Genomic DNA, 12,085 nt, shown 5'->3' on the forward strand with positions numbered 1-12,085 from the left:
TGATCATTTTGATTTTAATCTTGTTGAACGAAGAATTAACGACTTCGTATCGAAGGTTTCGGATTATCGCGTCGATCAGCCATCCCAAAAAAATTGAAGAAAGAAGAAGAACAGATTGCTCGATTGTATTGATAAAATTGCCTGTATGCGAAACTAATAAAACGATTACGGATAATTATAAAAATCCATTTAATTGCATTTAGGAAAATATATTTTTAAGAAACTTTTAATTAAAATACTGCAATGCTTTCATAACATTTTAACCCACATAGAACATCTTATAAATGATATTTCTATTGATTGCAAAAACCGACTAAAATTACCAATCCTCTTTATAGATTTTTAGTCAGGTAAGCTTTCCTAAGACTATTTAAAGAGCTTTAATCAATGTATTTCTCTGTGAAGTTGACTCGATTCCTTTGAGTATATTTGTCCACACTGCGTCCAGAGTTTTTGTAAAATTTCCGTTCGATAGCGGTCTAAAACAACAGATACGAGTACTCCAATTTCTTCGTTTCAATTAACAGAAAAGTTTAGGACAACAGTTTCGAATGAAACAAATGTGGTCTTCTAGAATTGGCCTCATCGGTCACCAAGGAAGCGTGGAACTGCATAGTTCCCTCTACCATTTTCATTTGCGGTTGTCGGTCCAATGCTATTCCACTACTTTCCAAAGCTGTCTTCATCCCCTACCACCTTCATACATTTTGTTGAACAAGTTTATGCGAAACAATAAATCTTATTGCATTTGTTCTTGGCTTAACATGATTTATCATTAGATTTCTTTTATATGTAATAGTTCTTTCATTTATTTCTTAAATTCTATTACTACGTTTTTCAATTAAAATTGTAGAACTTTTACGTTAAACGATTTTTGTTTCTTAAGTCATGTTTGTGTAAAACGTTCAGAAAATTGGTATACGCATTTTTTCAACAACTTTTTTTAATAACTGATAAGTTGCGTTCATAAATATAAATATGATGCAGAGATAATTATCAATTTCAAAACCAAAAATTTTTCAAAATCATCAAATTTATGCTAATTTGTAAATTTGCATTGTTAGTTTTATTAAAGTTATTAAAGTTAGTGTCATAGAATTTTATATTTAAAATCTATATCTAAAATTATTTCTAAAAATTTCTGTTGTATTCTGCGGCAACAAAAGTCCAATGTTTAAAGAGCTATTTTCAGAAGTTTCAGCGTAAAAAGATTTATTTGTTTCAAAATATTTATAATTATTATAATAATTATTATTATTATTAATTTAACGAATTGAATAAAATTATATTTTTATTAATTATTACAAATATGTTTTTTTTTTAATTAATTTTTTTTAAATAAATGGTAAATTAAACAGAAGCTAAATATTTAAAATATTAAAAAATTTTAAAAGAAAAAAATATTGCTAATGATTTGAATTCTTTCTTTTATTTTTTTAAAGTATATCAATATATGTATTAATAATTATTAATAAATAATGTAATGTATATGTAATAATATATATATATATATATATCTTATCAGCATCTGCGACGTTATTTGTCTTAATTTCTAATAGCAATAAAACTCGTTTAAAAAATTTATTATATCCAATTTCCAAATTTACTATAACACATAATTTCCATTATTTAACTGTCCTAGGAACATTTTCATGATTATTATAGGGAAATTATTGATGTTATCACTATGAATATAAAATCTAGTAAGTAACTAAATATTACTAAATAACAATTACAGTATTTCAATGTGATGTCGATATTATTTGAGTATGATTACCAATATCTAATTCGGAAAAAATATTGTTTTATAAACAAAAATACTCATGACAATCTTTTTTAAAACAACTGAATCTTTGATACTTCTTGGAATATAAAATAATCGTTCCCATATAGAAGTGCAACTAAAATGCGATACTTAACCTTATAATTTATAGAGGTTATGTTGTGAAACAAACGTAAAAATGGCTTATTTAACAAGAAAAGAAATAGACGAAATGAAACCACAAATAGAAAAAGCAGTTCATAAATTTCTTGGCTTTGGGGAACCTGCTATTGTAACTACAGCTGTCAATTGTATTACTTCAGGTTATGATAAACGCAAAACAGCAGGTTTGTGATAATTAATATTATGAATTGATTATGAATTATATTGTTTAAATATAATTGGTATAATTAATTAGATATTTAATATATAATTTTATTATAAATTTATTATCTCTATGAAATAGAAAATATTTGTTATTTTTTTAATCTTGCAGATAAATTATCCGCTTTATTGGAAGATAAAAAAGCTTCAAAATTAACTGAAAAAATATTTGCAATATATGATGATGCCAAAGCAGCTCAGAAAAGTAAAAAACGGAATCATGTGGAAGACAAGGATAAAGACAAAGATGCAAAAAAACCTAGATTTAGGGATGATGAAATCAAAAATGAAAAGACAACGGAAGCACAATTATCTGCTGATAAGGTACTTTATTACATATTAATATAAATATATATAAATATGTAAATATAAATATTATTTTAATTATTTTAATTTCACTGTTTTCATTTAGATAAGACAAATGATGGCTAATGCCCAAAAAGAAATTGAAGAAAGGAAAAGAGCATTAAAAGCTATAAAACAAGAAGAAGTTCCACCAGTAAAACCTTTACTTAAAAGAGATTCTTTACCAACCGTAGGAAGCATGTACAATCAGGGTTTATTAAGTAAAACAGATTCTGACAAAGCACGAAAAATTGCCGCTTTGCAAGCTCAAATTAGAAGTAAACTAAGTTCAGGACTATTAGGTAATGTCAGTGTTCCAGATAAACCAACACCTCTAATTTTGGATGAATCTGGCAGAACTGTAGATATAACAGGCAAAGAAGTACAATTAACACAAGTAGTGCCAACGTTAAAAGCTAACATTAGAGCGAAAAAACGTGAAGAATTTAAAGCCCAATTACAAGAATCAAAAGGTCCAGAAGAAATTCAAGATACACACTTTTTTGATACTAGAATAGGTGTAAAACCTGCAGTACGAGGCAAACGTACTCTCAAATTTCATGAACCTGGAAAGTTCCAACAGTTAGCTGAAAGAATTCGTATGAGAGCTCAGTTAGAAAAGTTACAAAATGAAATTAGTCAAATTGCTAGAAAGACTGGTATAAGTTCAGCAACTAAATTAGCGCTCATAGCTCCAAAAACAGAAGCTCTAAGCGAAGATGTGCCTAACGTAGAGTGGTGGGATTCTGTTATATTAACAGGAGGATATCCAGACGAAAATGAATCCACAACTATTAAAAGTTCCACTATTACAAATTTAGTGGAACATCCTACGCAAATGCGACCACCAAGTATGTATTTTTTAATACATGTATACAATTTATTTCAGATAAATTATATAATAAAAATATCTAATATCGATCGATTATTTTTTTATATTTTAGCTGATCCTTTAAAACCTATATATATGCCTGTATTTCTAACAAAAAAAGAACGCAAAAAATTACGAAGACAAAATAGACGAGAAGCTTGGAAAGAGGAACAAGAAAAAATTCGATTAGGTCTTGAACCACCTCCAGAACCAAAATTACGAATTTCGAATCTTATGCGAGTATTAGGTACAGAAGCTGTTCAGGATCCTACGAAAATAGAAGCTCATGTTCGACAACAAATGGCTAAAAGATTAAAAGCACATGAAGATGCTAATGCAGCTCGAAGACTTACTGCCGACCAGCGACGTGAAAAAAAGGCGCGAAAACTTAAGGAGGATACTACACTCGGTGTACATGTAGCTGTTTACAGGTAAGTTTATTATGAAAATTTATTGCAAATGAATAAATATAATATATATTTATAATATATTATATAAAAATATATTAATATTGTTATTACAGAATACGTGATCTTTTAAATAATGCTTCAAAGAAATTTAAAGTGGAAACGAATGCAAAACAACTTTATCTCACAGGCTGTGTAATGCTTTTTCGAGACTGTAATGTTGTTGTTGTAGAAGGAGGAGCAAAACAATTAAGTAAATATAAAAGATTAATGATGAATCGAATTAAATGGGAAGAAGATATTATAAAAGATAATGATGGAAATGATGTACCGAACAAATGTGTTCTCGTATGGGAAGGTACTAGCAAACAACGTCATTTTGGAGAAATCAAATTTAAAGTTTGTCCAATTGAAAAAATGGCTCGAGAGCATTTTAAAAAACACCAAGTTGAACATTATTGGGATTTAGCTTATAGTGGAGCAGTACTTGATAACACAGATGATATCCGTTCTTGAAAATGGATTCTGTAATTTCAGCAATAAATGCTAATATGGACATGCAATGATAGATAATTTCAATACATTTTAAGTGAGTAATTATCGTGGAAACAAACAATAGTAAAAAAAAAAATGAATAATGTAAGCAGTGGCACATAGAGCGAAAATAAAAGTGCTCAAGGCCTCTCTAATGACAGTTTTATTTTTAAGTAGTTATAGATACCCTGGATCCAAAATATAAAATTGTATTCTCAAAATTATTTATACTTTATAAATTAAATTCAATTCAAGATATTTTTTTCATGAAATGTTAAGTCAATTCTTGAAAAAGATCTTACTCTTTTTATATATAAAATGAGAATAAATAAAAAATAATATATTCGTTTAATTCAGAACTAAACTTTCCCAAACTCGAATTAGTTATGTTTGTAGTACATCATTTACTTACATATTTTTTAACGTGTCAATATCATTTAACATATATTTATGAAATTAAAATATTCGATAAAAAAATGTAATACTGAATTTGAATTATTTTCGAGATAATTAACTTCGATCGTTTCTAAAAAAAAAAAAATGTATACGGGTAATTATCTTTACGCAAATAATTCTTATAAAATTATTTCATTTTTTAAACTTATTTATTTTAGTTTATCTGCCCACGCTGAATATAAATAATCACACATGACACGTAATGTCCTTTTGTGGATTGCCGCATCCAGATTGTAGGCGTGTGTTCGAGTCTGTATAATCAACGCAGTTAATCATTTGCAACGTCGTATTGAAGAATTTCAATCTATAGGTAACATTACAGTCAAGCCTGTAAGTGTCAATTAGCATAGTGCAACGGCATTGAGAGGCTATACACGAGGTATGCTGTAAAAGAACACGCAACATATGTATATATACAGCATGCCATATATACGAAAGTGTGAATGCACTTTGGAGCCTTGAAACTGTACGTCCAACCGCGACTACGAATAACACAGTCTATGAAAGGTGAACCTTGGTCTTGTTCATAATACCAATCCAGCTGCAACGACGACGCGCTTTTACCATATCTTTCAAGTGTTATACGTCGACCGAGCAATACATCGTTGACACCCTATATTAACATGATCCTTACTTGGCCCCACTCTTTGAACCCACTGAACGGACTCAAGTTTTACTTTCGTTCGAGGATCGGTCTCAGTTCAGGTTTACCGCTTCGTGTTCTTGCGCATACCCGGCGCGGCTCTTGCGAAATTTTACGAGGCAAATGAATTTTATCAATTACTATCACACTGAGATAGTTTTGAAAAAAATGCCTGTTTGTATAAGACGAAGATCGATCAACGGTATATTTCTCTTCCTATCGCGGTGAGTGTTTTGCGTTTTCATTTTACGAAACAAAACGAAACGCGGCCACTTCACTGGCACACAATGATTCTAGTGAAATTTGAAGTTATTTCATCTATAAAATTAACATTTGATACATTCAATGTTTAGAAATGATTTTTTCATTTAGATTTTAAAGATAATGTCAAAATTAAAAATATATATATAATTATATCTTTAAAATCTTGTATCAATATTCAATTATTATAATACTAAAAATAAATATTTTACCGAAGAAGAAATATTATCAAAAATATTAGAATATTGATTAATAATTTTACGTTACTTAAGTAAATTGTCAATGAGTAAATTTGATGAAATATAACTTCATGTGTACAATAGAACTAAAACATCACTATTCAGTGATTTATTTTTGTGATAAAAATTACAGCATTTAGTTTTGAAAGCAAATTTTTTAAGCAAATATTTTATAATTCAAATAAATACCTTCTATTTTATAGATTATTTCAACATTTAATTAGTGATGTAATTTTATTACAATAGTAAAAGGAAGGCCATGTGCTTGTATTTATTTTTAATATAAATTCTGAACGTTGAAAAATTAATTAGATAGTATACATAATATTAATGAAATCTTTTGCATAAAACAATGTAATAATATTTATAACATTTTGAATGTGCATCAGATTTAAATTTGTAAATATTTTTACTAAGAAGAATTGTAAATGTATATGCAAGAAACTGTGTATTTTATATAAAATACGATGTAAAATGAACTTATGAATGCATCCAATGTATCAGAAAATTAACTTTTAATTATATACCTTACAAAATCAAAGTTTTTGTGTTAAATGCCTTTTACGTTACATCATCAAATAAAGTTTCATAAAAAGTACTTAACAAAACACCATTTATTGGAAATAATAAAGATCAAATAAGAATCATATATTTTCATTTAAAAATTTCAATTTTATTATTTTGACTTATTTACTTTATGATCATTGATATTTTTACCAATATGAATATAATTTTTTTAATGGTATTTTTTATTAGATATAAGATAAAAAATAAAATAACACGTTACGTTTCAATTTGTATAAATATTGGACAATTCTTTTTATCCAAAAATTTAACGAAATTTGCTTTTAGCGGAAAGAGAATAAAAATTTAAAAAAGTTTCTTCGGTAAAAGATTGTTGGAGCCACACTCTCGAATAATGGCTCCCACCAATTTATACGAACACTAATCATAGGAGTAGAGAAGATTACGTAAGAAAATCACAAAAGAACCAGGAAGAAACTTAAATGTCAAGTAACGAATCTTCTTCGATCTTTTCTTAAGGTCGATCGAATTCTTTTCGTTCTCTATATCGCGTTAACATGATAAAAAGAAAAAAGTAATTAACCACTGTTGAGAGAATTGGAGAAAAACGATGAATGAATTTAACGCGATAAATGGAACGACGAACAATAGACGGAATAAGGCGAAATGCCATCTTCAAGACAAGGTCTCTCGGGTTCATTGCAGTACCTGTAACGAATGTTGGAATAAGTCACGCAAAACTCTTTGTAAACTCGTTTTTCCTTTTTTTTTTTTTATTACTTATTTATTTATTTTTTTTTTTTATACGAGGAGACTGACTTAACGGGAAATCATACTTGCGAAAAGTTACGTATTTAATTGCACACTCCATTGCATTTTCAATTGCAACTATAAAAACAACCAATATAACTCTGTAATTGCGATTTAACGATTGATGTTATCGTGTAATTGTCAAGATAAATAATAAAAGAATTTTTGAATTTACATGACAATTATTAGGCAACATCAAGGTATAATAGAAGTTATTATAAGACAATTTCTCACGAATTCACTTCAACTGGAAAGCGTAACATTATCATGATATTTTCATCATCTTCTCGCAATGTTACATTCTCACGATGTTAATACTCTAATATTTTATTTCTTTTTCTTTCTTTTTTTTTTTCCAACATTGTTTTCATCTTCATAAATTTAATTTATGAATCGGAACGAAAGAAAGGCTTGCACTTTTACGTAGGGACAAGCTTATATTTCTTATCTTTAGATTCCGATTCGCAGATTCCTTATTATATCGGTACTCGTCGACGGTACGACCTTACCGTCAAACATGTTATTGGATCTGGGTAGACGTACAAATATCTCTATGGAGAAATACGAGCAGGCGGAACGAGCGATCCTGAACTCGCGCACGCATTTAAATCACGGCTCACCCTCGTGGTTCCTTGGGGCGTCACACGAGATAACCGAGCACGCTCAAAATCTGTCGAGGCGAGCCCTGCGAATAGAAACGATGGCTGTGATGTTGGTGGAAGCTTTGAACATGTCGTCGAAAGAGGCGACGTCCGTGCTGCCATCAGTTGCCCCGATCAATTGTCCCGACTCGCCTACATTTTTGCAAGTGATGGCCAGTTGCAAGAAGATCGATCCCCGCTACAGGACGCACAGCGGGAAGTGCAATAACGGTTTGCATCCGACTTGGGGTGCTGCCCTCGAGGCATACGTCCGATTCTTGCCACCCGAATACGTGGATGGCGTCTCCTTACCACGCATAAACTTGCCAAGCGCCAGAGACGTCTCCTTAAACGTGCACTCCGGTGGATCTGACCTCAAACATCCCTACCTAATGGCGCTCACTGCACTCTTCGGCCAATTCCTCGTCCACGATCTTGCGCACACACCCAAGATTGAACTACCCGATGGAGCGAAATTGAAGTGTTGCGACGTGGATTACGAACACTTTCATCCAGAATGTTTCCCGATCCGAGCCGATAACGCTGTCGGTTGCATGGAATATTCTAGATCGGCGCCGCACCCAGGAAATTCGTTACAGGTAAATTATCGAAGAATAATAGAAATGCATAATACGTGCGAGTAAAATCTTTTGCAACAATTCTTACGAAAGTCTGTCTACGCGTCTCGTAACATCTTGTCAGTAAGTAAGTAATTCAGAGAGTTGAGAAAGTTATTCTTTTTTTTCGCACATCGAAGAAAGCTTAATTCTTAAAACTCTCGATGTCCAAAATTTGTAATATCCCTCGTTACAGGGATGCAAATTGGGTCCTCGACAACAGATCAACCAAGCGTCCTCGTATTTGGATCTTTCCCCTCTTTACGGGAGTTCCGAAGACGTAGCGAAAGCTCTCCGATCCGGCAAAGGCGGTTTGCTTAATACGCAAAGGAAGAACTTGCCCATGCCTTCGCCCAAGTACGAAAGTTGCAGAAGCGCGAACAAAGCTTTCCCGTGTTTTCTTAGTGGGGATTCGCGGGTAAACGAGAATCCCGGTCTCACTCTGATGCATGTACTTTTTCTACGCGAACATAACCGAGTCGCTACTGCCCTGGGACAACTGAATCCCCAGTGGGAAGATGAGAGACTCTACCAGGAAGCAAGAAGGATCGTTATCGCGGAAATGGAGCATATAACTTATAACGAGTTTCTACCCGTTGTTCTCGGCGAAACAACTCTCGACAAGTACGTATTTCTCTTATTCGCTTTATAATTAATTTAACAGTTCCACTCGTTCGATAGATCGGTATAGAGAAATTTCTATTTAATTCTGTTAAAAAATTTAATTTATTTTTATTCTATTTGATTTTATTTAATTTGTGTATTTTTTTTTTTTTTTTAATATCGGAAGATACCAATTACGCTTAACGCATCGAGGCTATTTTCGAAACTACGATAGTCGAACGGATGCGACACTTTCGAACGCTGTCGCGTCTGCTGGACTCTTCTTCATTGCCACGTTGACCCCAAAAACCCTCGACCTAGTTGACTCGCGATCGGCGTCAAAGTCTGGAGAAAGGTCCTTACTATCGGCCTTCTACGCTCCGCAAGAGTTCTATGAAGCTGGTGCTATTGATCGTTTGATTGTCGGTGCTACAGGTCAGTTGAAATTATATGTATATAATTTCAATAAAATATATTTCAATAAAATATAATTTCAATAAAAAATTTCCTTAAACTCACATTTTATAAGAAAGTATGTATATATATGTATATATTTAGATAGTATTATGCATTTCATATGATTTAACTTGAAGATATTAATGCCATAAAATGCCTTTAGTTCAAATAAATCATTTGATTTATAATTATTTGATATTAGAATCGTTTGTACAAATATTTGTAAATGTTAAGTTTTTATTGCAATTTTTCAAATTATGGAATGTAATGTTGCCAATGTAGCGCGAGTCTTACAAATCTTTAAATTCATAGATTATTAATTTTAGAATCATTTTAAATTTTAAAATCAGATTCGAGTATCTGGATATTATATTTCCTTTTATTTATTATTTAAATATAAAGCAATTATTATTGGAGAGAATAAAAAAAATAGATTAATTCATTTATTATTAAAAAATAGTATTTCAAAGATAAATGATTTATTAAAAATATGCGTGAAATTTAGATAAAATTTTTTTAAATATTGTTAAGCTAACATGGTGTCCCATGAGAACTTAGTTTTAATGACAATCTAGGATGCAAGATTTAATTTTCGCGACAGCGGGACATTCTAGGAAGCCATTGCCACCGGGACTGAATGAAATCCTTTTGGAAAGATATTTTCATGATGGAAAAAGCAACGATATCGCGGTGGATTACGCTGCACAAATCATACAACAAGGAAGAGATCACGGTTTACCACCTTATGTTAGATGGCGATCATTTTGCAATTTACCTCACATTATTAATTTCGAAAATCTTAGAGGTACAATGTCTAAAAATACTATAGACAGACTTCGAAAAGTTTACAAGTAAGTGAATAATAATTGCTAATTATAGATTTTATTTTTTATAATATATAAAATTTATATAAAATTGAATCATTACAAAAAAAACACTTAATTATTATAATTTTTTTAAATCTGAATGTTTCAATTTATAATTTTATTTTGATTTTATAATTTGTCTTATTAATAAGTTGTATTATAATATTTTATTTGCATTTTTTTTTTTAATTAACAGAAAAGTAGAGGATATAGATTTAGTGACAGCATTGCTTTCGGAAGCACCGTTATCCGATTCAGTTTTAGGACCAACGTTTCTTTGTTTATTGGGTCGTACTTTCCGAAATATTCGTTTTGGTAAGTATTATATGCATTTTATGCATTTTAATTATAAAAGTTTAATTATAAAAGTACGTAAAACTATATCACATCGATATTATACAGAGTGTTTATAGAAATGTGGAATCTTTTTGAAAAAAAATCGATTCTATACACAAATGAAATAAATGAAAAAATTAATATACAAAAATATAAATTAAAAATTATTTTTCAAATTATAAATGAATTTAATTTTATTTATTTTACTATTATCATTCCATGATGCAAGATCAAATTGTTCAAGTTGTAACTTGAAAAATAACCTCTAATAGATATTTTTGTTTATTTCAATGTTTAGAATCGATGCTGTATAATTTATTAATTTATTAATTTAATTTATTAATTTCCAATTAATTTATTAATTTTGTTGATTAGTGTATTATTTTATTGATTATAATATTATAATATAGGTGACAGATATTGGTATGAAAATGCAAACAGCCCAGGATCATTTACCTTAAATCAATTAGATGAAATCCGAAAAATCACAATGACACAAATTTTATGCTACAATGGTGAAAGACTGAGTTTGATACAACCAAGAGCATTTCTTTTAAGAGATCGATTTTTGTAAGTTAGATATATGAATAAATGTTTAAAATATTAATAATTATTTATCACAGATAAAAAATAAATGATTTATATTTTCAGAAATGAACTAATAAATTGTACAATACACATAAGTGGATCTCCAAATCTTTCACTTTGGAAAGAAAAAAATAATTCATAACTTTTTTGCTATTTATAATTGTAGATAACAAATTTTATTTAATTGTTATTAATAAAATTAATAAAAACTATATTATCAATTATATCAATCAATATTGTTCCTTGCATAGAAGGTATAAATTTATATAATTTATTTTTTTTTCTTATCTTCTTTTTTTTCTTAATATAGTTTATAAGAATTATTTACTCAATTATATTAATATGTTCTATACCTTTTGTGTAAGTTCGTATTTAATATTTTTCATATTTGTAATATATATATATATATATGACAAAAGTAATTGTATTTAAAAATGTATTATTTAACAAAACACAAATACTTATTTTTTTTTATATATAAGTTTTTAACATTAAATGTCTATATTTTTAATTGATAGATTAGTAAATAATAATTAGTAAAAAATTATATAAAATTCAGACTTTATAAAAATATCATAAAGACAGTTATGAATTGAATTCCATAATAGTACTCCATAAAAGTAAAATATCAACTTAGAATTATGAATCTATTAATTTCAGAAAGATTATTTAATAAAATAAATGATACAATATCTTGTCTATTTTTTTATCTATATACTCCTCTAAATTTAATTTATTCTC

The 12,085-nt window shown here is 29.3% G+C and overlaps 2 protein-coding genes across 5 annotated transcripts; both read left to right on the forward strand.

Moving 5' to 3' along the window:
• Nucleotides 1-1,707: 1,707 nt before the first annotated feature.
• LOC107992416 (U4/U6 small nuclear ribonucleoprotein Prp3) lies at nt 1,708-6,443 on the forward strand. 3 transcript variants are annotated; one of them, XR_009833423.1, is made up of 6 exons: nt 1,708-2,109; nt 2,259-2,470; nt 2,559-3,342; nt 3,436-3,793; nt 3,886-4,358; nt 4,918-6,443. XR_009833423.1 is itself a non-coding variant. In XM_028664111.2 (6 exons), the coding sequence occupies exons 1-6, from the start codon at nt 1,962-1,964 to the stop codon at nt 4,953-4,955; spliced, it is 1,677 nt and encodes a 558-aa protein (XP_028519912.1). In that variant the 5' UTR covers nt 1,708-1,961; the 3' UTR covers nt 4,956-6,443. The 3 variants fall into 3 exon arrangements, 2 of the variants coding, with proteins under 2 accessions (XP_028519912.1, XP_016903748.1); XM_028664111.2 differs by having other exon boundaries at nt 3,886-4,022; XM_017048259.2 differs by having other exon boundaries at nt 3,886-6,443.
• Nucleotides 5,486-12,034, forward strand: LOC107992414 (peroxidasin-like). 2 transcript variants are annotated; one of them, XM_017048258.3, is made up of 8 exons: nt 5,486-5,626; nt 7,692-8,477; nt 8,692-9,119; nt 9,286-9,533; nt 10,156-10,405; nt 10,617-10,735; nt 11,167-11,326; nt 11,408-12,034. In XM_017048258.3, exons 2-8 carry the CDS (start codon nt 7,755-7,757, stop codon nt 11,484-11,486), a joined length of 2,007 nt encoding a protein of 668 aa, XP_016903747.1. In that variant the 5' UTR covers nt 5,486-5,626; nt 7,692-7,754; the 3' UTR covers nt 11,487-12,034. The 2 variants fall into 2 exon arrangements, with proteins under 2 accessions (XP_016903747.1, XP_016903746.1); XM_017048257.3 differs by having other exon boundaries at nt 5,491-5,626; nt 7,706-8,477.
• Nucleotides 12,035-12,085: the final 51 nt, after the last annotated feature.

This window comes from Apis cerana, linkage group LG1, assembly GCF_029169275.1.
Source record: "Apis cerana isolate GH-2021 linkage group LG1, AcerK_1.0, whole genome shotgun sequence".
NCBI classification, from domain to species: domain Eukaryota; kingdom Metazoa; phylum Arthropoda; class Insecta; order Hymenoptera; family Apidae; genus Apis; species Apis cerana.

What these genes read in the sequence shown, in the direction of transcription:
- LOC107992416 (XM_017048259.2), top strand. Translation starts at nt 1,962, where the DNA reads ATGGCTTATTTAACAAGAAAAGAAATAGACGAAATGAAACCACAAATA. An exon ending in TGATAAACGCAAAACAGCAG is followed by an intron (nt 2,110 to 2,258) that starts GTTTGTGATAAT and finishes TTAATCTTGCAG; the next exon opens with ATAAATTATCCGCTTTATTG. An exon ending in GTACATGTAGCTGTTTACAG is followed by an intron (nt 3,794 to 3,885) that starts GTAAGTTTATTA and finishes TTGTTATTACAG; the next exon opens with AATACGTGATCTTTTAAATA.
- LOC107992414 (XM_017048257.3), top strand. Translation starts at nt 5,526, where the DNA reads ATGAATTTTATCAATTACTATCACACTGAGATAGTTTTGAAAAAAATG. An exon ending in TTTCCGAAATATTCGTTTTG is followed by an intron (nt 10,736 to 11,166) that starts GTAAGTATTATA and finishes ATTATAATATAG; the next exon opens with GTGACAGATATTGGTATGAA. An exon ending in CTTTTAAGAGATCGATTTTT is followed by an intron (nt 11,327 to 11,407) that starts GTAAGTTAGATA and finishes TTATATTTTCAG; the next exon opens with AAATGAACTAATAAATTGTA.